Here is a 24,804-nt window from a genome sequence, read left to right on the forward strand (position 1 = left end):
ACAGTTTTAACAAATCAGACAGCTATCGGATCAGAGACAACATATGAAGTGACCGGGTGTAAAAAGGCCCTGAGTGTTTTATTCCTGAACTGCTGCCAGATACTGTAGTTTCACTTTGAATCTAGAGAGAAATCCTTTTGGCTTGCAAGTGTCATTTACAGGTACTGACATGCATTAGAAGAAGAAGAAGGGGAAAAAAAGCAGCACCTGGGGTCTTTTTGCATAATCTACGCTGACAGAATACCGCAACACACACACACACACACACACACACACACACACACACACACACACACACACACACACCTGTCATTACTATTAAATATAATGGCCTTCAGTCATGCGTTTCTGCTCTGCTCCGCACACACGTTCTTTCTGCTCTTATAACGCATCTATGACACGACTATAACGTGTCATAATGACTTCATAAAGAGCATTGAAAACGTGGGGGGTTTTAATAATTGAGAGATGGTGTATCTGACACGTCAAAGCTTTGCCAAAATATTTTGTTCACAAAAAAAAAGACTAAATAAACTCGTAAACATCATGATGAATCATGTCACGAATGTCACGTACAAAGCACAAGCCAAACAAAAACGTCTGACGTTTTGCTAGCATGCTAACACACACACACACACACACACACACACACACACACACACACACACACACACACTCTCTCTCTCTCTCTCTCTCTCTCTCTCTCTCTCACACACACACACACACACACACACACACACACAAACACACACACATATATATAATGTCTGTACATCATAGTGTATTAGGTGCAGCAGGGGACCTAATCAAGAGGAAATCTATTATATACTAACATTTTTGGGAATTATATCAATAAAATGTGTGGATTAGACAACGTCAGCATGCACATTTCCCACCCATACTCAGAAAACCCCGCCTCCTTCAATATAATTGGCTAGGAGAGCCAGCGTCCTGTAGTCCTATTGGTAAACACCCCGTTAACTCAAACTACTCGCAAATCAAAACGCGACTTGTCGGAAAAGCGGTGGAAAGTCAAAACGGCGCATGCTAATACATTAGCCCACTTAGCTAGGTTAAACAATACAAGATAGAAGAAAACAAGATCTTTAGGCGACTTACTGTAGTCCAGGTCGTCCATTTTCGGGGCTTTGCTCTTAGGCATATATGTATCAGAGCCGACTGTCATTCACTTGCTGAAAAAGACGGATATATAAAATATACCCCTTAAATTAAAAGGAAATAAATAAATAACAAGGCGGCGTAAAAGGAAACCAGGGAGGGTTTGAGACAAAGGAGGAGTCGGTGTAATTCCGGATGTAGTGTCAGAGGGGGAAAACGTACAAGGCTGTCGGCCATCTTGGGAAGGTCATGGACTTCGCCGCGCCATTTTGGAAAGTACCGTACCCAGTCAGCAAATTTCCTTTGGCCCAGATAAACAGCTGAACTGTGCCCAGATTAGTTTGTGTTTGTCGGCCCAGATATGGCCCACATCTCCTTTGCCAAAACTGAACCAAAGCAGAGCCATAACTCCACCAAACATGAGACAAATAATGCAATTTAATGTGGCCCAAATATGAGCCTTATATGCAATTTTAGTATGGTTGAGTTCTGTTAAAATCTATTGGCCCATATGTGCCACACATGCAGCTGACAGTATGTAAAAGTCTTATTAACTTAAAAGTAAATGAAACACTCAACAACAAATGTACTCAAAACAATTTACTTCAAAACAAGCGTTTAAATAATTACAGCTTTAAGAGTAAACATAAGAATACATTTATGAATGTATTCAACTCAGAGTAATAAAATCACAGAAAAAAAAATCTGATTAACTTTTACAGAGAACTTAAATTGAGAAATTGAGTTGCCTAATGAGGGTCGACAGTGTTTTGTTGGGCCTCGGGTTTCTTCATTCGCTCCCTCCTACCCCCCTCTCGGTCTCTGCAATAAAGATGAATTTAAATAATGCTAGCAGCAATACAATATGGAAGTTAGAGCTGAAGGATAATGGGGGAAAAAAATCATTGAATATAAATTTCCTCTAATATTTTAATTGCAATAATTAACCACCTCTGATTGACCAAAAAAAATTCCCAGTATATTTTTTGAAAGGAATTGCAAATTGTATTTTTTAATATGTTGGCCATAATAATAACAATTTCTTATGACAAATTATTTAGATTTTGTTTTTAGAATATATTTTTAGAATACTTTTTCACCAACTGGTTAAAATGTACACTGGATGTATTCTGCTTTAAAAAAAAGACATGCATGACTTTCAGTGCATAAGAGAGATTCCAAGGGACCGTCTGCAAAGTGCAAATCCCGAAAAGCGAACACTGTACTGTCACCAAATTCAGCTCACACATCACTGATGTCCTGATAGTTATACTACAACACTTACTTGGTGGAAATATTTTCATATAAAAAAAAAATCATAAAAATTGTACAAAAAGACAAGTTGACTGTTTTTAGTATTCGCTTTTCGGGTTTTGCACTTTGCAGACGGTCCCTTGGTTCGCACATAGAGACATGTATTTTGTCCACCGCGGAGGAAAGCTGATTTTGAGGAAAATTGGGTTGTAGCTGCCTCTCTACATTACTACGATAGAAAAGAGGTGTTATTTGTGTAGTAACAGCGTTTAGCTCAGGAGTTATTGACTTGGGAAACTCCAATATGCGGCCAACTTTACTTAAGTACTGTTGATTTATAGCCAAAAACATCGGAATTTAAAACGCCAAACCAGCGGTGCCCTAGCGTACATTAAACTATATTGTTAAACTGAGGAAAATATTAGCTAATTTGACCCCTTCCTCTATTAAACTAATAACTAAACGCTTAATAACATGCAATATTGACACATAATGCTGCACATTTCAATTATATGACTGTATATATGACTATAGTCGTGAGGAAAGCAGAAATGCCGCCCACTGCCCGAGACTCAGTCACATTCCCGCCGTAGTCTCACTCCACCAATAGGAGGGAAGATGCATAGCAACCTGAGGTGTGGGACGGAGGATGTCTGCCGCACTTGATTTCAGGATTCCTGTGTTTTTCCACGTATAAGCCAAAGGTTTACCACAAGTCCATGTTTCTCACTGTGTGCCATAGCTCAAACACATATGGTTCTCATGTGTTCGTTGTTATCTGGGCCATATACCTCAAAATGAGTTGTGAACCAAGAGAGTATTTCCCGCTAATTTTAAAGTTATGGCAAAACAAATATGGCCACAATTTGGCCCATATCTGTATAGCCACGCCACATCTAGGCCATATGTGACAGATAATACCCACATGTGGCCCAAATGTAATTGCTATCTGGGTAGTTTCAGTTAGAATGGTTGAAATGCACAATAAATTCTTAATAAGACTTTAAATAAAACTTTATTAAATATTTTTGTAAACGTCCCCTCACATAGAGATTAAAGCCAAATCACCAAAATAGATTTCAACAGTCAATCCGAACACACACACACACGCATGATTTTAGTACGAATTAGCACTAATTGTACTGTTGCGCAGTTCATTTCTTGTTGATTCTCTTTAATTCAATTTTAATTAAATATTCGCTCTGGTTTTAACGCATTATTCCTGTATCCACGGAATTGTGCGATCGAAGAACTACGTATTTAGAAACATATCTGTTCTGTGTTACCGTGGCGGGACGTTTATTTGGCATGTAAGGAGCCTCCAGACCCAGTGCTTTATAACGATCATAAACAAACGATAAACCGTTTGCTGTAAATCAAAGTTTTCATTCTATACTATAAATGGATAAAACATACAATGTGTCATTCCTTACCAGAGATGGGGGACTCGAGCCAGACTTAAGTCGCAAATTTGCTTGACAAATATTAAAAACGACTCGACTTGACATTCATGACTTGAGACTTGACTCGGACTTGAGTTAAATGACTCAGAGATGGGGACTCGACTCGAGTCAGACTTAAGCCACAAATTTGAGACTTGCTTGACAAATATTATAAAAGACTTTACCTGACATTCATGACTTGAGACTTACTTGTGACTTGCACATGTGTGACTTACTCCCACCTCTGTTCCTTACCAGGTTGTACCAGCACTGCATGTTTCTGATTATCTTGCTATAACAGCACAAAGATTTTATGTTTGGGTCTCATGAGATCCCAGTCTTGATGTATACCTCTATTGTGGGGTTTTCTGTTGTTTTTGGATTCAGTTACTGTGGCCCAAATAAGCTCCACAGCAAAGCTGATAGGGAGGGGAAAGGGCGAAGAGAACCGAAGATAACATTAACAGGACTGTTTACGATGTGTGTGAGTGACAGATTACCAAGCAGCAACACCACCATATAGATCTATAGTGTGCAATGATATGTACACATCATAATTACATTCATAAAATCTCTGTATTATTTACTACAGTGATTTCTTATTGTCTTCCATGGTACATTTGCACAATATTCATCAGTTTACGTTGCCATGAGACAGCGGATGGGGGGACAGGAAGTGAGCCCGAGACGTGGGCTTCCTTTTTTACGACTTCTTAAAGGGCATTATAACCAGTAGCACTGCTCCATCTATCCTACAGGAAGTCTGCTGAATCACAACCTTGTTAATGTCACTTCCCCTGGCTGATAATTACCCTGCATTCCTACAGAAGGCAAAAATATGTTCCACCTTTTTTTTCCAAACTTCCACCACTTTTGTTTTGGTGCTGGTCCGGAAAACAGCAGCATTCCTGAGTCAACAGTTAGATGTAAACATAGAAGATTTGAGTTTTGGCTCTTGTGAACCAGCAGTGTGTAAGCATTTTGACAAAAACGCTCTGTCTGCGCTATATGCGTGATCATCTAAGATACGTAAGAAATATTTTAACTAGAAACAACGTTTGTGTTACTTTACATTTGTCACAGGCATCCCATAATGCACCGCAAGTTAAAGTTATTTCTCTCTCTCATTTTCTCAATTCTTCATTGATAAAACACCAACCTACCATTTCAGACATTGCCTCAAGCACTGAAATGAAAGCTGCAACTCAAAAACCACTGCACATTTCCTAGTTAAATTTACTCTTGAGGATAAACAAGAAATTTTTATACAGAACTATCAACTGTACATCATATATATATTTTTATTTTTTTTATTTAACATTGACTATTAGTAATAATTACAAGTTTATTACAAGCATCTATTGAACAAGACTTCATAACTGGCATCATGAAACCAAGCAGCGGTTCAATTACTACTGAAGTTTCTTATGCTGCTCTAAAGCAATGGTCCACCAAACGAAATGAAACACAGCCCAGTGCTAAGAACATGTCCATGATTCCAGGAGTTTAATCGGCAAAAACAAACAAACAAACAAACAAACAAACAAACAAACCAAAAAAAAAAAAAAAAACCCTGAAAAATACACTTTTCCTGCCCCAAATGCAATTAGCTTTGTGACTTTAAGCTCAACACTGAAGCTACAAAGAAAATGGAGCTAAAAAGAATTGGATATTATTCAGCTAAATCTTGCCAAAGGTCACACACAATCGTTTCCAGAAAGATTAAATCATGTAGCTTGTTAATATTGTTTAAAACAAGTAGCCAATAGCTACTATTTAGCAACGCCGGCCTCGTACCACCAACACAAACTTAAAATTCAGATACCAAAAATGTCTGAGTGACAAAATTTGAGACAAGAGGAATAATGTGTCCATTTACATATTCTTTTAATCGATGTAGTAGGAATTCATTAGACTTCTACATTTGATAGTCCAAATTAAATGTCAATTTTGTCAGAATTTGAAAAAGTAATAAGCAATTTGATGTATTCTAAGATTTAAATTTCCGATTTTTGTTTAATTGTTTTTGGGGGAAAAAAAGTGTTATTATTATATATTACTATATATTTTTTACACTTTTAATCTGTTTAAGAATTTCCCTCTTGCTTTAAAAAAAAAAAAAAAAAAATTAGGCATAAATCTTAAATGCAAAATACATTAATACAATGAATAAATTAACCGAGTAGTTAAACATTTCATAATAAGTAAAATGTTTGAATGCTTGGGTTGAGTTTAAATTTGGTTTGAAAAATATGAAATTGAAATGAAATTTTAGCAGTTGTGCAACTTGCATTACCTCACATGAACATCAGCATTGCATGCTTTTTGCTTAAACAATCAGGCAAATGCACTATTAAATATACTTAGATCAGAATATACGCCATCGAATGGCTGTATCCTATAATGACTAGGGATGTGCTGGTTATCGCAGATTACGTCATTATCGTGAAATAGCGTTTAAAAATATTGCTAAAAGCAATAATTATTTTTCAGACGTTTTATTCATCTGGTGACTGAAATGATTGGATTGCCTTCTTTAATAAGGACACTTTTAATTTTGTTCAAAATTGGGGCCTTCAGAAAGCCGCTCTCTTTACGATGCTATTCAATTATATGCAGTAGATAATGTAGTGCACGATACAAGAGCCAAGTGTCCTTAATAACAAGGTGCATTTTACAATATATTGTGATATTCCGTATGACTGATTATTGGCACATGCCACGAATTATGCTTGATCATAGGCTACCTAAACATCATTAACTACGCACATTTCTCTATGGTCCTCGTTAAAGCTAATTACTAAAAGGCTTGGATGGAGATTAACTAAAATAGTTCTTGCAATTGGCTACAATATTAAAATATCATATGAAGAAGTTGGAAGATTGCCACCTAGGACACTTCTGATCTGAAAATGTTGCAGGATTTTGAGTGGCATAAGAACCTGCTGCCCAAATAGGTCAGATGGTCACCTTAAATCATTGGTTAACTATCCCTAAAAATGGTGTGGCTATGGTAGAGTTTCAGAGGGCCAAATGGTTCTGCAAGGTAAAAGGCAGCATTTTGTATGAAAAGGGGTTTTGTAAATTAGGACCTGGTCCAAAAATTGGCAGCAAGTAAAGGCAGACAAAAGTAGCTGTGGCATAGCTTCTACAAGGTAGAAAAGGAGGAGGAGGAGGAGGAGGCACTTGGTAGTTTGGGATCCAAACTGGGCAGCCAGGAAAACCAATGGACAAGGCTTAAAAGGGACAACAGGTTAAAAGGGATAACAGGGGAAGGAGGCAAAGCTTGGCTGACTGGTGGATCACACTATATTGGGGATGCTAGAAGCAGTCGTGAGCAAGACTTAAGAGTGTCATCCATTCAACAAGATCGCAGAAGAGAGTTCTGGAAATCTGGGAATTTGCAATAAATTGGTTGAAGGAGACAATGAGGAAGAAGAGAAAAGCAGAAGTAGGCGGAGGTGGCGATGTTTGGCAGATTGGGACATGCCCCCAAGGGTCGTGCAAAATTGAAGGAACTTGGACAATTGATATTGGGTAAAAGAGATGGGGAAACCAGGGTGTGGGGTGTAAGGAAACCAGAGAATTTTGCATGTTCAAAAGTCAGGATGGCAGATTGGTATGTGCCTAAACGGTTAGGCTTTTTCTTTGTCTGTAATAAGGCAGGAAATTTTTATCGTCTACTCCAACGGAAAACTAGACACTGGGGTGCTCATCTCTCTTTTTAAAAGATTCAATCACCTATATTTAGCAGTAGTTACTATTCCCACATGTAGTTTAGTGTCCATTTGTCATCTGTTTATTAAACTCACTGGTGATCCAGTAATCCCTTTTAAATAAATGTAATTAAAATCTATTGCTTTTATTGAAGCTGCTGGCTATATTTATTCCTCTCTTTCTCTCTCTCCCTCTCTCAAAAGTGGACAGCATAGTGTTATTAGCATAGCATTATGCAGTACAGAGTGCATAACAATCAGTCCAGATTTCAGGTCAGAATCTAGTGATCTTCACTCCTGAGTCTCCCACGATGACGCGAGCCATGGACGGATGGACCTGTAAGAAAAGAAAGCATATGTCTTCATGGTAAGCACGTGTTTTTGGCCATATAGTGTATATTTGGAATGAATTATGACATAGTGATCATACGAGTCTGTACCTGTGCCTGCAGGGGTCCATAGGGCACGAGTTCTCCATCCACAGTTAACGTCCCCCGTGCCGATAGGGGCTGCAGCCGAAACGCTCGAGCAGAAACATGGCTTACGTAAGGTGATGTTAGAGACAGATGGGTGCCTCTTTCCATTGCCAGAAAGAGGCGGAGAAGCGTTGCCCGGGAGATCCCGGCCCTCACAAAAGTCAGGTGAATAAGTCCATCGTCAAATTTTGCCTGCGGTGCTGCTAACAAATCAGCACCCAAATGCGACTGGTAGATAGCAAGTACTAGAACAAAGTCACCTTCAACAGTCACCCAATCTCGAGTAGGCAGCGGCTGATCAAGGGGTGGTAAGAGATCATCTTGAGGGGGTGGATCCACAGGGGAGGTAACAGGGGGACGAGGCCTAAGATGCCTACCGGGTTGGACCAGGTCAAAGGAGAAGGAAGATGAGGAGGTGGAGCCTGGCAAGCAGGTATGTGAGCCCATATTGGAAGGTGAGGAAGGAGGGGTTTGGGAAAGGGACAACAATAGCGGGGGAAATTTGGGTGGTAGGGAGTTAGAATTGGATTGTTGGAGGAGGGAGAGAGGGCGGGGCTTAGACACATTTGGTTTCTGGTTCTGGTTCTGGTCCACTGAGGTTTTGAGTTTAGAAAGGGAAAACCGTGAACGACGGAATGGTGAGGAAATGGTGAGTGCTCGTTCTCGTGCAGGGTCCACTGGAAATGCACTACGGTGGAAAAAAGTCCCGTTGAGTTCCTCATCTTCCCTTTCATATGCCGGTGCTTCTACTTCTTGTTCGGAATCTGCTCCGATTGGCCGGCTAAAGAAGGCTGTAGCGATCTGGCTGGATGGTGCAGAATTTTTACGAAGTGCCTTTCGTTGGTCTGGTTTAAAATATGCCTCCTCTTCCTCCTCCCCTTCATCTGCACTATATTCTTCTTTCAAATCCCTTGCTCGATCCACGCCATTCCATCTCTCCTCCTCTCCTTCGTTTGTGGAAATTCTCTCATTCCTCTCAGAGTCCTGTCTTTCACTTGACTCTGTACTAGATCCGGACACGCCCTCCATTATCACCTCCACCTCTTTTGCTTCATCTACATCATAACCCTCTTCTGTGACATTTTTTGCAGTGTCATCTTCTTCATCCTCCTCCTCGTTAGATTCCAGTCGTCCATTTGAGTCTGCGCTGGACCCAGATGTTCCCCCCATCCTCTCCTCCGCCTCCATCTCTCTCTCTCTGTCCTCAGCAAGACTGCTCGCCCTCACCACTCCTCCCCCTCTCCCTCTCCCCCTCCCTCTTCTCCTCCTCTCCCTCTCTCTGTCTCTTTCCTCCCTCTCCCTCTCTCGATCCCCCTTTTGGAGGCTCCTCTGTTCACTGAGGCCCATATCTGAGCAGGTGCGATGGATTGGCATTCTACAGTATCCTTCTAATCCTTCGGTGATGCTGCGGGAAAGGGGACGGTGCGGAATCTGGGAGGGTACATCTGGGGTTGAATTTGCCCCTCCGGGGGGCAAATAAGACAAGCGACCCTTATAGGAACGCAGAGATGCTAAACGCACTAGTGTGCCCAACGTAAAGCGAGCAGAACCGAGCCCTCTGTAACGCTCGCTCTCAATGTCCACGTCTGAAACAAAGCCCCAGGCTACAGACAGGAAGGAAAATAGTCTCTTGGGTGATGAGGGTCGTCCATTCTGATCGGATGAAGCAGAAGGAGGTGGCGGGCTTGTTGTCACGGACACCAGGTCCATGGGTCGGATTCCGCCCCGGCAAAGCAGGAAGCAGCAGTTGATGAGGAGGGGCTCACGAAGGCACATGTCATATCTGAGAGAGAGGTAATATCAGGTGACTCAGTAAAAATGCTGGTAATAACAGGTGTTCGTGAACAAGAACACAAAATATCAGATGAGTCAGTAAAGGAAATATCAGAGGAGTGGAATACGGACATAATATCGAGTGTAGGTAAATATCATTTCAGGTGAATTAGTAAGCTGATATCAAATACTGTAACATACAAGTGAAGCCACATAAAGGGATTTGTTAATGTCAGGTTAGGGTTAGGGTTAGTACAGGTAGGTTACTACAGGTGCAGGTAAACTTACGTATAGATTGGGTACCAACAGTATAGGCCAGGTAAGTTACTACAGATAGAGGTACGGCCAGGCAAGTTGGTAGAGATAAAGGTACGGCCAGGTAAGTTACTACAGATAGAGGTACGGCCAGGTAAGTTACTACAGATAGAGGTACGGCCAGGTAAGTTACTACAGATAGAGGTACAGCCAGGTAAGTTACTACAGATAGAGGTACAGCCAGGTACGTTACTACAGATAGAGGTACAGCCAGGTAAGTTACTACAGATAGAGGTACAGCCAGGTACGTTACTACAGATAGAGGTACAGCCAGGTACGTTACTACAGATAGAGGTACAGCCAGGTACGTTACTACAGATAGAGGTACAGCCAGGTACGTTACTACAGATAGAGGTACAGCCAGGTAAGTTACTACAGATAGAGGTACAGCCAGGTAAGATAATACAGATAGAGGTACAGCCAGGTAAGTTACTACAGATAGAGGTACAGCCAGGTAAGATAATACAGATAGAGGTACAGCCAGGTAAGTTACTACAGATAGAGGTACAGCCAGGTAAGTTACTACAGATAGAGGTACAGCCAGGTAAGATAATACAGATAGAGGTACGGCCAGGTAAGTTAATAGAGACATAGGTACGGCCAGGATAAGTTTTTACCCTGCATAGTGGTTAATGGAGCCAGCGAGCGCATTGCCAGAGCCACACGGTAAAATTCCCACTGGAGTTTTAATTGCTTGTTCCCAGTCTGGCCTGTCCATGAGGCCATTAATCACCTGCACAGAGCAAATCACAACGACAACCGTGATGTCACAGGTTTCATTTAATAACCATTAACATGCATAGATCTGTTATACTGCAAATTAATCACATTTGTAAAAACTGAAGTGAACAGGACCTCGTGAAGCAGTCCGTCTCCAGATACGATGACAATGCCGTCCCACTCATGCAGTGAAATCTCTCTGATCAGCTCACGGGCATGATTCTGCCGTTCTGACAGAACAAGCATCAGATAACAATGCAGAAATAACATCATGACTAATGTAAAAATTCTACAGTAATAAAAAAAAAAAAAAAATATATATATATATATATATATATATATATATATATATATATATATATATATATATATATATATATTATGGAGATGGAATTATATAAAAATATAGTTTTTTAACATAAATAAAAAATGAAAAAAATTGAAAGTAAAATATTCCAATTCTAAGATTAATCAACCATAAAAATAAACATTTTCCATTTTCTAAAGATAAAAATAATAATAAATAAATAACAAAATACCATCACAAACATTTCTTTAAAAAGCTGAATTCTATACTTACATAAAACAATTACATGCGATGATCGGAAAGAACAGAATACAAAGTGATTGTACAGCTGCACAACCAAATTAAAGCGCTCTCATTTAAACGGCTGCACATATTTACACACACACATGCAATGTAAACAGATGATAATCATGTAAATATTTAACGTGCACACACACACGCACACACACACGCACACACACACGCACACACACACGCACACACACACGCACACACACACGCACACACACACGCACACACACACGCACACACACACACACACACACACACACACACACACACACACAGGTGTACCTGTCTGTATGAGGTTGTAGCTGATGTTGGCTTCACTGATCATCGGTAAAATGTGTGTCTGACACCACTGCATTGCCAAACCTCGCCCGCTGTATGGATTGACCAATAGAAGCAAGCGACGTGGGCGGGGCAACAAGCTTTTGTTGAATTCTAGCAAAGGTGTAAAAATTGAGCATAATTACTGATTACATAATTACTGATACAAGATGAAAGCCAGTAACATATGGTATGGATTTTGTAATTTAAACACACACACACACACACACACCTGTGTAGACGCCGATGTCGATCCCTCTCAGCAGGCACTGCACGGCTGTGTTCCATTTCTCTGCCTCCGCTCTGCTATCGGCCAGGTAAGCACGCACTTGCCTGCGTTTAGCCACGCCCTTACGCCGCCGTCCCATCGGGTACCAATAGAGCACAAACAGTGGTGGGGCAGGCGCCCGGGGGCAGTTACATCCCGCCAGTTCAGAGAGAGGCAGCACGACTTGTGCTCCCTTCCCTGGTCGGGGACAAATCCTCTGCACGTGAATATGAGTGTGGGTTAAAGTGAGGACGTAAGTGCACGATGAAGGGCTGGAGGGTAACGAAACGCTGCCTGCGGGGCTGTTCGGGCCGCTGTCAGCGCTGCTGCTGCTCCCCCCCGAGCTCCCACCCAAGCTCCAGTCAGTGAACTGCCCGTGCAGCAAAGCATCCTGGGTGGAGACAGAGTTCGGGGACGGACTGTGAGGACTCGGAGAGCGCATTCTGACAGCCGTCTCTCTCTCGGCGAATATCACTTCTTCATGCAAGATGCACAATCCATCTCGAACAAACACAGTTTCTTTAGCGCTTAAACTGATTGGCTGATGTGAGCAAATATGGAGTTTATAAACCGTTACTTTTTTCAAGCTGAAAAAAAAAAAAAAAAGTCTTCCAACTTTTTCTTTCAGAAGCTCAGCTTGTGATACGGGAACATGGAAGTGTTTTTTCCTTCGTTTGTTTGTATTTCACTTCATTCTCGGAACCTGCCTTCATATATTGATGTTTCTGGCCATAGACTTAAAAACGGAGTTTTGTAAATAGTGTGTTTTACAAGCGTGCTCTAAGAATCCACTTCGGTTTTCAAGCTCTTCCAGGGATTCAGCAGGTGTTTAAATGTCAGACGTCTGGACGGTACAGACAGAGTGCGCTCTCAAATTTTTTTTTAAAATTGCTATGATTTCAAAAATGATCCTGCCAAGTCTCGGAGCAGCGGATAAATAAAGGAGTCAGTGCCTGTGGCTAGGTTGTTACAAATCTTGAGCGAGTCACATGAACGTGTTCCTCATTAGAGTTTCAGATAGACAGCATTTGGACAGATTAACATTCCCAGACAGCAGTTATAGTCAATGGGTGTTTTTTTTTTTTTATTTGGTGCCTAGATTAAAAATCTTCACGTCAGCAGGTAGATCGATCCCTGATTGCACTTCCTTATCGCCTGAAGCAAGAATACGGACAGCTATTCAAAAACAAATTACATCTAACAAGCTTCGAGTGCTCGGTGTACAAGAACGGAAAAAAAAAAGACTGATGACAGAGAAAACACTAATAAATAAAAGTCTGGTGTTATAAATAAAAAATTCTCATTGTTGGATTATACGTGTGATTAAAAATATAAAAAGGCTTGTTAGTGTTGGAGAAAATGAGTGCTGAGATTATGAGGTATGGAGGTATTTGATTCTCACTGTTCACGACTTGTAATAATAAGGCAGCGAAAATAATTCACGAAATGTACAGAGATGTAGACGGACGGGACGGAAACGCTGGAAGATTTGCTCGTCTTATCCGACAACGATGTCACTTCCTGTTTGGAGATCCCGCATCACGCCGCCGAACACGGCCGCGACGTGAAGTCTGACGTCCATCTTTTTTTTTCCGTTAACGTGTGAACACACTCGGAGCAGTGCAGAGCCAGAGGAAAGCCGGGGTTAGTGATGTCACCGAGTTACATCGTCAGGCTTTGTATCTGTCTGACGTCTGAAAATTCCCTGCAGACAAACACAGAGGAACATCACTTTATAGTGTACAGTGTATTTATGTACATCTATGATGCTTTTCAGCACAACGTGTTTAAACAGAATGGCTGTTCGGGTTACTGTAGCCTTTCTGCCAGCACAAAGCGATCTGGCTTTTCTCTGCTCACCCTGACGCATTAACAAGACCCACGTTCTAAGCCTGGCTCCAACAACCTCTCAAAAAAAAAAAACGATGCCACTTTGCAGAATTACAACGATCCGATCACTTGTGCGTTCCCCCGTGGCCAGATACATATTGATGCGATGGCTATTGACCTTTGACCTAGACATTTATCAGTCAGTAGACGAGGAAAGAAAACGTATAAAAATGCTGAATCGGTGATATGGCAGTGAACACAATATTTCTACAGAGAGAGAGTGTGTGTGTGCGTGTTTGTGGTAAGGCTGCGGTCTAAATACAAAGTTCACGGTTCTACAGGACTGTAAGCAGAAGTGCGAGTTGGGTGAAAAGTGACACACACGAGACTCTGACTAACAATTGACGCAGGTCCGAGAGGGTTGCGCATTCGCCGGTTAACTATTTGTGTTCGTCTGAATATTAATGAGCGGATTTCTGATTTTATACCCACATACACACACACATACACACACACATACACGCACACACACACACACATCCAACACCTCTGATTCATCTACACGATGAGTCAGAGGCTGTTTTCTATAAGAGAGGCTGGGACGTACACCAGGATTTGAAAAGCAGGTCTGACGCAAAAAAAAACAACAAAAAAAAAAAACGAAGAGGACACGATACAAATTAGAATCCAGCCATAAAGGCCTAAAAACTTAACGGGTTTATTGTGGGGCTTTTTTTTTAAAATTAAAACAATGAACATGGCCCCTTCTGTGGCCTTGTTTGATTTCTCACCTAACTGTTTAGTATGAATCGTATCAATCACTGGCAGATCTCCAGATTAGATGAGAGAGAGAGAGAGAGAGAGAGAGAGAGAGAGAGAGAGAGAGAGAGAGAGAGAGAGATTATGTGTGTGTGTGCGCGCGTTGTTACACTTCATCTCATTGTAATACAGGGTGGAAGGTTTAGGACACGACCCTGGCTTTCTCCAAGCTCCCACAAAGGACACGTTCTTCCTCACTTTCTCTTACAGATGTATTAACAAGATGAAAACAATGCTACGTACGACATAAGAGGTGTCATGGGAATCTTATAACCTTTCCAACCAGGGTCTCATTCCATGTGGAAAGACTAAACGTGACGGATCTAGTGATGAAACGTTAACGCGTGGTCAGGTGACGCTTTTATTAGACGCACGCTTTTCACTTTAGTACTTTGGATTAGACGTTGGCCCCGGAGTTAGGTTTTATTATCACAAGTTATCACAAAAAGAATCATAAAAAACCTAGACTGATCTCGATAAAGGGAACAGATAAGGACAGCGATGACTTTTTTGCACACAGACGATTATAGAAACATATAATGAGATATAATCATCATCTAATTTCTAATTAAAACATAAACCCAAGAGGTTGTACAAGCTTGGACTTCACAGGTGGTTGTTGTTGTTGTTGTTGTTATTAACATCATCATGCTGTTTAAACATTTTTACTGTCTATCCAAAGAGAAACAAAAGAGAGATTAAGAGCTTATGACTAAATCAATCACAGTAAGTTTACTAACATATAGACTTTAGTAGAAAAGAGCTACAACGGCTAGCTGGCGTCAACACAGCAGCTGAAACGTCTGTAAACACAAGACATTTGTGTATAAGGATTATAAATGTGATAAATATAGTGAGTTTCCACACCGGCCTGTGAGCTCTTGTGCTGTTTAGGCCAACAACAACAAACTAGTGGCCGAATTGTCATCACTACTAGTGTTTATTGTCCCTTTAACAAAACTCACCTCTTCCTCGTTGACATTAAACATCCAGGATACAACGACTAAAGGCTTAACGGAGACAAAAATAACGAGTTGTAACAGTAATAAATAAGCAAACAACTTGCCTGCTAATGGTTTTCTGGCGGACTGAGTGAGTGACTGTGTGTCACTGAGCAGCTCTCGGCTCGGCTGCCGGAGTTCCGGAAGTGTCCGCCAACAAGGGAGGGCGGGGTTTGACGTGTTGACTGACAGAGCTACGAGCCAATCGAAAGCGCGTAAGGCCAACCTATAGATCAACAAAATGAATATTCTTAGAGCAGTCTTAGAGTGACATACGATTTATCATAAACGAATAAATGTATCGACGTGTCGTGTATATTGTCGTGTAGCATAAACAATCAGGTTAAAAGAAACACAGTTTCCGTATCGCATAATTACATTATCTCAAAATGTGCTTCTCTATGAAAAGGGTTCAGTACTATGTGGACAATGTACCAGAGAGAGAGAGAGAGAGAAAGAGAGAGAGAGAGAAGGAAAGAAAGGGAGAAAGAGAGAGAGAGAAAGAAAGAGAGAGAGAACGAAAGAAGGAAAGAACGAGAATTTTCTTCTACACTATAACAAGAATAAAATGGTCTATTTTAGCTATAGGTATGTGAATGTAATTTTATAGTAATTCCTATTCAGACTGGTTTTTGTTCATAAACTATACTTGGTAAATGCTATCATTTGAATCTTTTGTAATAAAAATGTACTTCTTTATTTCCGAATGTCATTTTATTTACTGCATTTCGCACATGATCCAGGGCGACATACTCTTACGTATTTGTTTGTTTATATAATAATAACTAACATATTATTCAGTACACCTTATTTATTACTGGTAAATTCTTAATTCAACAAAAATCACACACGGCGAATCGGAGACTATTTCCGTAAACATAACCTTCGACCTAGACTCACAACCAACCAGAGTAAAAAGCGCTTCACTTTGAATGACAGCGAATTCTATCCAATCATAAAAGGAAGAAATAAAGCATGGGCGGCGGAAACGAGCCAAATGAAAAGAGTGAAAGTTTCATCCAATCACAAGGCTGGAAATCGATTGTAGGCGGAACCTAGGACCACGGAGGCGGGGCTTTTACGTCCATCTTTAATGTAGCTCCTATACTGAGGGACGAGAAGGAGAAGGGAAAAAAAAACAAAACATCCAGAAATATTTGAAAATAATTTAATCAAATCATTTTCTGACGGAGCTGAAAGACCTATAATCGAATATACGTATTTGGGAAAAAGGTACCGGACAAAACGAGCGTGATGTTAACGAGCTGTTCTGCAGGCTTGCTAATTTAGCCATTAGCTTTAGCCGTTAGCTTTAGCATTAGCTAAACTAGACAGCCTGGATGACGTTAGCTTAGCATTCTTAGCCGAGAGCTAACAGCATCAAAATGGCGTCTCTAGATTAATTCCATCAGTTAATTCATTACTATTGGTGTTTATCCGTGATGTTTAAACCGTCGTAGTGGTGCACGAACACAACGCTATGTGCGCGAAGCTAAACATGCTAACGAGCTAACGTCGCTGCGTTAAACGCGCTAGCGAACCCGAGGCTAAGCGCTAAACCTGACAATCTAGAATAAAACGCGTGTTCTGTCGGGTTTTTATTTTTTTTGCTAAGCAGCTGTCCGAATGCTGGCCGTTGTGTTGATGCATGCATGCATAAATAAATAAATAAATTCCAGCTAGGTTAATTTACCCTTTGTTTATTTAGCTAGCTAGCTGCAGCCCGATTTTGTTTATCTGCACTGAGGAAGTAAATATAAATAAAAACAAGTGCACGAGACCCCAGTGTTTACTAAGTGATTCCTGTCGCTTGTTATTACTATTTCAGAGATCATATTATTATTATTACTACTACTACTATGAAGTCGAACGTATTAGTACATATTTATATGTGTGTGCTTTCAAATAAAATAAATATATGTATATATTTTGTATTTTTCTTTCTGTCAGGAAGAGAAGGTATGAAGACAGTATCATAGCCAAGCCATGGCCGATAAGAGAAAACTCCAAGGTAAAAAAAAAAAGCATGTTACAGGTCACTCAGGTAGTGTTTATCTATTTATTTGTGCCTCCTTCCTGTCACAAATGTGCTTTCTGTCTGTTCCGAACAGGTGAAATAGACCGGTGTTTAAAAAAAGTCGCAGAGGGGGTGGAACAGTTTGAGGACATTTGGCAAAAGGTGAAAGCTGATTCATTATAATATACGTGTTATTACACCCTTATACGCGTCTGAGTGTGTTGTATCGGTATTAGACTGTTATAGATGCTGTAGAACACCGACACACCTCCGGAGATAAGCTCTGTCCGATTCCCAAGGCAAACTGCCGCTCTCGTGTTGGGGGGAAACGTGACAGCGTTTGTGTGTTTTTCTGAGAGAACGACGAGCTCGGGATGACGACCGCTAAACCGGCTGATAGATAGCGTGTTAGAAATGCAGTAAAGAAAGAGCGATAAGGTGATAACGCATGTGACGTGCTGCTGTTCTCTGTTCATGGTGTTGGTGAATGAAGAGTGTGTGTTCTCTGTTAAACAGCTTCACAATGCAGCCAACGCCAATCAGAAGGAGAAATACGAAGCCGACCTCAAGAAGGAGATTAAAAAGCTCCAGGTGAGAATCGGTCGATCTGATGGCCCATTCATCTCCCTATCCCTTTATATATACGTATCTTTCTCTCTCTCTATTTTATTTATCCATCCATCAGCCCTTTTTTTCTTTCTTTTTATCCCGAACCTGTTGCATCTGTCTTCTTTCCACCGTTGTCATACGTCCTCTTCATTCTTTTTTAATTCCTTGCCCCCTCACCTTCATCCGTCTTTCATTCACAGCTTCTGATATGTCAGTTTCTTCTTCTGCTGTACTCAGCAGTCTACCTTGTTGCTACATTAACATTTGCTTATTGGTGCTCAGAGTTTCCCCCAGTGCGAGCAAACGACTTAAAAGTGGTTAGTGAACTACTCGAGTATGTGATTTAAGACTGAGCCAGCGTGCATAGAGCTCATACCGTCCCTGAACATCTCCCTCACAGAGACTCCGAGACCAGATCAAATCATGGGTTGCGTCCAATGAGATCAAAGACAAACGGCAGCTAGTGGAGAACCGCAAACTCATCGAGACGGTCAGAAACGATTACTTAGTGAAATTATCGCGATACCGTTTTTTTTTTTTTTCTTTTTTTCTAAAACTAAAACTTCACGGCGATCAGCATGAAAGTAAGTAATCAAGCCATTGTTGTGTTTCCGTAGCAAATGGAGCGCTTCAAAGTGGTGGAGCGGGAGACAAAGACGAAGGCGTACTCTAAAGAAGGCCTGGGTTTGGCTCAGAAAGTGGATCCAGCTCAGAAGGAGAAGGAGGAAACAGAACAGTGGCTCACGGTAAAGTACCTCCAGGAACCTCACATTAAACTGAAGAGACCTACATCCGAGTTAGTGCATCCACTGTTTATTCCACCTGTTTTCTTCTTTCCGTGTAGAACACTATAGACACTCTGAACATGCAGGTGGATCAGTTTGAGAGCGAGGTGGAGTCTCTGTCCGTTCAGACGAGGAAGAAAAAAGGAGACAAGGAGGTCAGTGTCTCTCCCCGTGTCGCTTCAGAGCAGAAATGTCTCCGGTCTTTAAGTCGAACTCGACTATCGAAAACGTCCCTGCGTAGTTTTGACCGTGGTCATGAACCTTTAGGTTCACAGGTAAAAGGTCTCAGTAAAAGTCTAGAATAGGACCCAAGTATGTGATATGAGACACGGCGCCAATTTGTAGCGTGAGTGACACACGATGCTAATTCCTGAAGACCGTATCATTTAAGTCAAGGATGCAGTAACAATAATCATCACTAACAGTAATTATAAAGTGCGGTCTGTTTAACTACAGATAAGTAAAGAAGGTTTGATTAAGTGTGTGTGTTCAGAAGCAGGATCGCATCGAGGAGCTGAAGAAGCTAATTGAGAGACACCGGTATCACATCCGAATGCTGGAGACCATTTTAAGGATGTTGGACAACGACTCGGTGCAGGTGAGACGATGCAACCAATCACAGCTATTCAGCAGGTCTAAAGATCACCAGCACGATCGATTCTCTTTCCAAAAACGTGACCAGCTCGCGTGTCCCTTCCGCACAGGTGGACGCGATCCATAAGATAAAGGACGACGTGGACTATTACATCGACTCCTCGCAGGATCCCGACTTTAAGGAGAACGAGTTCCTGTACGACGACCTCGACCTCGAAGAGATCCGTAAGCGTCCGCCTTCGTTCCGTCAGGCCGCAGATGTCCCTAGAATAGTGTCGGGATTATTTCAACAGCCTCTCTCCATCTCTCTGTCTTTATAGCGATGCTGGCGACGTCTCCGCAGGGACACAACGAAGAAGAGATGAGCACTCCCACCTCCACGACGTCGTCCTCTCCCATCCCTCCATCTCCAGCCACGGCTCCCACCGTAATTTCCCTTTCCTGTCTTTCTCTTATTCACAAGCTACAAACGTTGTAGGTCCCAAAGCGCCTTAGCTGTAAAAGCAGCTCAGAGCAGCAGCAGGATAGCAGTCGTCTCGTCTTAAGCGCTCCTCTAGAACGGGGAGCAGCGGAGACGAGCTTTGTAGAAATGTACGAGTTGTTTACTGAAATGTGCCTCTTTATTCAGGAGATCCCTGAAGAGGAGAAGAAACGAGGCAGATCTACTGACAGCGAAGTGAGCCAGGTGGGGACCGGACACCGCTCTGCCACCACCGCCATTCAGAACACAGCCGAATATTTCATTAAATCAATCTGAAATCTTTCTTCTGCTCTGTCTTCTCAGTCACCGGTGAAGATCAGCAATCCCCTGTCTTCTTTCTCGTCCTCTTCCTCCTCCTCCTCCGGCTTTTCCTCCTCTTCCACCTCATCCCTCGTTTCCATGGCAGCTGTCGTTGGGGGGACCGCGTCGGTTTCCGGGGGCAACACTCTCCTGGGTACTTTTAGCAGCGCAGTTCAGCAGCATCCGCATGGCAAGCTATCCTCGTCGTCCTCCTCCTCGTCCTCGTCGTCATCGTCGTCTTCTTCCTCCTCCGTGACGTCCAGCAGCACATCCAGCCCGCCAAGCCACCCCAATTTGCCCTCATCCACCACGCCGTTGGCCCTCCCTACGTCTAACTCTCAACTGTTGACATCAGCAGGGCTTAACGTGAGCAAAGCAAGCACAGCTGTGACGAGCAGCAGTATGCCTGGCATGATGCCCAGCAATATGGCTGCCATTATTTCGAGCTCGATGCCCACTCCGTATGCCCAGGCAGCAGCTGGCAGCAGCCTGAGTGGACCCACGGGAAATAACAGCAGCACTGTTTCAGCTTTGAGTGGAGCGAATTCTAACACTAATTCTACGCCCACCGCTAACGGACCGGTGCAGATGGGCTCCAGCGGGGGGATTTTAGGGCTCGGACCAGCGCAGACAACCCACCAGGGAGCAGCACAGTTACCCATTAGCCCGGTCGGAACGGTGCCAGGGGGCGGAGCCAGCATGGGCCCTGGAAACGGGGGCAGTGCAGCTTCGTCAGGGGGCATCCTGGGTAACGTGGCACCTGCTCGACCACCCAGTGTAGTGAAACAAAACGGAGGAACAAGTGAGTAAAGCCCAGTGGTACTTTAGTTTGTGGGTGGAGATACATACGAGATCAGATAAACCTTTCACTGCGTACAAAAAACAACCGTATTTTAAAAGAATAATCCTGCAAATATCTTTGCACTGTTACCTGGCAACACGTATTTTCTCAATGTAGCCCCACCCACCTGCACAGAAAATCTGTCACAAACGACAAGTGTTGCAGCGTAGTAACGATGTGGCTTTTAAGTCTAAGTAACGCTTGATTTTAAGACTCTCTAGCGTACAGCGCCGTGGTGGCCGACAGCAGCTCAGACTCCTCCCTCAGCAGCGCCAGCCTATCACAGAGCAGCCAGCCCTCGTCCACCAACTCCTCAGCAAATCAAACGTAAGCGGGGGAAAAAAAAAAACGACAGATCAACTTCAGATTGAGGCAAAAACCAGCTCTCTAGATTCTGCTCCTCACTCTGACCTCATCCTTCTCTCTTTCCCTCTCTCTCTCTCTCTCTCTCTCACCTAGTCTGGACAACGGGCCGACCCTGCTGAGCTCCATCACTCTGCCTCCCTCCTCTCAGTCTCCCTCGTTCTCAGACAGCACCACCGGCGGTGGGAGTTTACTGAACGGCCCGCACTCGTACACACCTAGTGCAGAGCCAATAAAGGTTTGTTTTATTGCTTCCAAATAATCCAAGAAGCTGATGATACCATGCAAACGTGTGTGTGTGTGTGTGTGTGTGTGTGTGTGTATAGACTCCTGAGCCGCTGAGCTCCCTGAAGGCGATGGCTGAGCGAGCAGCTCTAGGATCAGGACTGGATGGAGAAATCCCACCTCTTCATCTGACAGAACGAGGTTCGTTATTTACGCAGCGCATTTTGTTTCTAAACACGTTTAAATCTGGTTTATCAGCCGTGTTTATTATACACGCACGCCGTGGTTCTGTTACAGATTTGTTCTCTGGGTCCTCGGCCGCTCCCGGCCCCCCGGTTCCCCCCCAGCCGGCCGTAACAGAGGTCAACCTTCCACCTACGCTGGGGGCGTGTCCTCTAGGCCCCTGCCCCCTCACTAAAGAGCAACTGTATCAGCAGATCATGCAGGAATCGGCCTGGGGCCACATGCCTCTCCCGTCAGACTCAGAAAGGATCAGGTATTAACGGGCGTTACAAACAGCACTAGAAGGTTTACATAGAAATACAGTAGAAGCACCAGCTTACACGTGTTCATGCCCGTGTGCGCAGGCAATACGTGATGAGGACTCCGTGCCCTCTTTTGCCCTTCCATCATCACACTCCTCCTCATCACTGCGACTCCATCGACTTCTACCAGAGACTCTCCACAGAGACCCTCTTTTTCATCTTCTACTACATGGAGGTGTGTGTGTGTGTGTGTGTGAGTAAATGTGTGAGTGAGTGTGTGCGTGTGTGTGTCTGTGTGTGTGTGCGTGTAAGGTTAGAGAATACAAAGACACACGAGTTGTGCTTCTAACCATCCTGTATGTCCCCATCTGCGTGGCTCAGGGTACGAAGGCTCAGTATCTGTCAGCTAAAGCCCTGAAGAAGCAGTCTTGGAGATTCCACACTAAATACATGATGTGGTTCCAGAGACACGAGGAACCCAAAACCATCACCGACGAGTTCGAACAGGTTCAGTGTTCATTTTATTTTAAATCACAAGGAAGCCTTTTTTTTTTTTTTTTATGTAGACCTAAATAACGTACAGCAGAGATGTTACAGGAAAAGAAAAAAGAAAAAAACATTAGAACAAATTTCTCTTTTGTTTTAAATGCCTGCTGTATTTCTCTAGTAGCTTTACTCACTGCAATATGGCAGTATTTTGTTTAGACGTGTGACCGACTGATAAAACTGGTCTTTTTTTTCTTCTTTCCCCTTGTAGGGAACCTACATTTACTTTGACTATGAAAAATGGGGCCAGAGGAAGAAGGAGGGCTTCACATTCGAGTACAGATACCTGGAGGACAGAGACCTGCAGTGACATACAGACCCAGCGCACAGAGAATAAACGAACGAATGCGAGAGAAAGAGAGAGAGGTGGCTATGACGACTGCAGCTGTTGACATTCCAGGAGAGGAGTGCAGTCCATGGAGGGAGGAGTGTAAAGTAGGGCTTCATCAGAGCGAGCGAGAGAGAGAGAGGGGGAGAGAGAGAGCGAGAGAGCGAGGAGGTCGAGTGCCTGTTTACACACAAAAACTCTTTTTCAATTCAAGGCCCCTTCTTTTATCACCTAAATAAGCAGAAAATCCAGATGTTTAGTTCACCTTCATTTACCCCCCCCCAACCCATGTGACCGAAATGAAAAGCATTACTGTCTGTCTGTGCTCGATGAAATGAGGCTTTATAACCTGCTGTGATGTCATTCAGCACCAAGTCGACGGATAAATTCTCACTCGAAGGATATCGAAAAAGGGCAAGAAACCGAGACACGTTCAGGCTTCGGGTAAAACCCATAAATAAACCGTAGGGTGGGGTAGGGTGGGGTGGGGTGTTGTATGTCTCCAGACATCTGTACCGTTCTCCTTCTGGTTCTCAGGTTCTAGAAACCTGCCGGTGATTTTACGTGACCCCCCCTTGGTCGTTTCCGAGGGTGTTTTAAAAAGCCGAACGTTTCCTCGACAGATCGTTCGTCGCGCGTATTAATCGACACCTCCGTTAAGGTCGACGCCGTCGAGGTGCAGAGTGACTTCACAGGCTTTATCTCAGAAACCATCCTAGCACAAATACACAGAGATGCTTTCTAATATTTAACATATCATTTCTTCAAGCTGCAGGAGTCATAATTTAAAAAAAAAAAAAAAAAGAGAGGGAGAGAAAAAAAGGAGCTCAGACACGTTCAGGATAGACAAAGGGCAAGATGGATAACGAGTGGACACATTAAATTGCTATGCAATTGAACTCTTCTCGGCCTGCGTCACCTAAACGGCGTTACGATGATGATTATTATTATTATTACTGGCCGTCCTCGTCGGTTGTTTTTTTTTTTGTAGCATCTTTATCTCGAGTGTGCAGGAGGCTTCACACGCACGTGAATCTGGTGTCTGTTTAACATTGACATGAGTTAGAAGAATTCTCTTATAAAAACAAGTATTCAGAAGATCCGTAACGTTCAGAGCTTTATCCATGTCGTGACTTTTTTTTTTTTTTTCCCCTAGCTCCAGACGTCTAACGTATTCTCAGATTGGGTCATTAAACTAATCCCCATTTCTAGTTATCGCTCACTTTTAGGATAAAAAAAAAAATACCAATTTCACTTTTCCTTTCTTATTTTAAAAGGGGGGAAAAAAAGAGAGGCTAAAACGACTACTCGTCCAGACGTTTTTTTTTCCCCCCTTTTCCAGCAAATGGACTGAAAGTGCAGCTGATTTGTGAAATTTTCTCCTAAAATAAACTGGTGTATAAATTAATTTCATGGCCTTTTAGTGGGGCTGAAAAAAAAAGAAAAGGAAAAAAAAAAAAAGAAGTGTACAATTTCAATAAAATACTTTTATGAACCAGACTTGTCCTGCTTTCTGTCCTTAACGTAAGTTTAAGGGAAGTGGGTGGGGGGACGGTGTGATGGGGGGACGTGAGTTTGGCA

General features: G+C 42.6%; 3 protein-coding genes across 7 annotated transcripts in view; 1 reads left to right on the plus strand and 2 right to left on the minus strand.

Moving 5' to 3' along the window:
* Positions 1 to 1,311, minus strand: part of cyth2 (cytohesin 2) — a 9,402-nt gene extending 8,091 nt beyond the window's left edge. For both annotated transcript variants that reach the window (XR_003444557.2, XM_027171632.2), the window contains exon 1: positions 1,120 to 1,311. Coding sequence is in view for 1 of the 2 variants with exons in the window: in XM_027171632.2 (XP_027027433.1) it covers positions 1,120 to 1,186 (67 nt within the window). In the remaining variant the exon portion in view is untranslated. The remainder of the gene's footprint in view (positions 1 to 1,119) is intronic.
* Positions 1,312 to 5,093: 3,782 nt separating this feature from the next.
* On the minus strand, positions 5,094 to 15,760 carry sphk2 (sphingosine kinase 2). The gene is made up of 7 exons (XM_027171638.2): positions 15,614 to 15,760; positions 11,964 to 13,704; positions 11,696 to 11,845; positions 10,951 to 11,045; positions 10,713 to 10,828; positions 7,972 to 9,790; positions 5,094 to 7,868 (listed from the first exon to the last, which is right to left on the minus strand). Exons 2-7 carry the CDS (start codon positions 12,439 to 12,441, stop codon positions 7,806 to 7,808), a joined length of 2,721 nt encoding a protein of 906 aa, XP_027027439.2. The 5' UTR covers positions 12,442 to 13,704; positions 15,614 to 15,760; the 3' UTR covers positions 5,094 to 7,805.
* A 949-nt stretch (positions 15,761 to 16,709) lies between these two features.
* On the plus strand, positions 16,710 to 24,723 carry cnot3a (CCR4-NOT transcription complex, subunit 3a). 4 transcript variants are annotated; one of them, XM_047811302.1, is made up of 19 exons: positions 16,710 to 16,882; positions 17,600 to 17,660; positions 17,761 to 17,828; positions 18,183 to 18,257; positions 18,676 to 18,765; positions 18,893 to 19,021; positions 19,120 to 19,215; positions 19,560 to 19,658; positions 19,765 to 19,879; positions 19,975 to 20,081; positions 20,283 to 20,339; positions 20,439 to 21,237; positions 21,489 to 21,603; positions 21,736 to 21,877; positions 21,966 to 22,065; positions 22,162 to 22,360; positions 22,452 to 22,584; positions 22,731 to 22,856; positions 23,107 to 24,723. In XM_047811302.1, the coding sequence occupies exons 2-19, from the start codon at positions 17,636 to 17,638 to the stop codon at positions 23,203 to 23,205; spliced, it is 2,574 nt and encodes an 857-aa protein (XP_047667258.1). In that variant the 5' UTR covers positions 16,710 to 16,882; positions 17,600 to 17,635; the 3' UTR covers positions 23,206 to 24,723. The 4 variants fall into 4 exon arrangements, with proteins under 4 accessions (XP_047667258.1, XP_027027440.1, XP_027027441.1 ...); XM_027171639.2 differs by having other exon boundaries at positions 16,711 to 16,882; positions 19,554 to 19,658; XM_027171642.2 differs by lacking the exon at positions 16,710 to 16,882 and adding an exon at positions 17,903 to 18,104 and having other exon boundaries at positions 17,609 to 17,660; positions 19,554 to 19,658.
* The last annotated feature ends 81 nt before the right edge of the window (positions 24,724 to 24,804 follow it).

This window comes from Tachysurus fulvidraco, chromosome 3 (assembly GCF_022655615.1).
Source record: "Tachysurus fulvidraco isolate hzauxx_2018 chromosome 3, HZAU_PFXX_2.0, whole genome shotgun sequence".
Classification (NCBI taxonomy): Eukaryota; Metazoa; Chordata; class Actinopteri; order Siluriformes; family Bagridae; genus Tachysurus; species Tachysurus fulvidraco.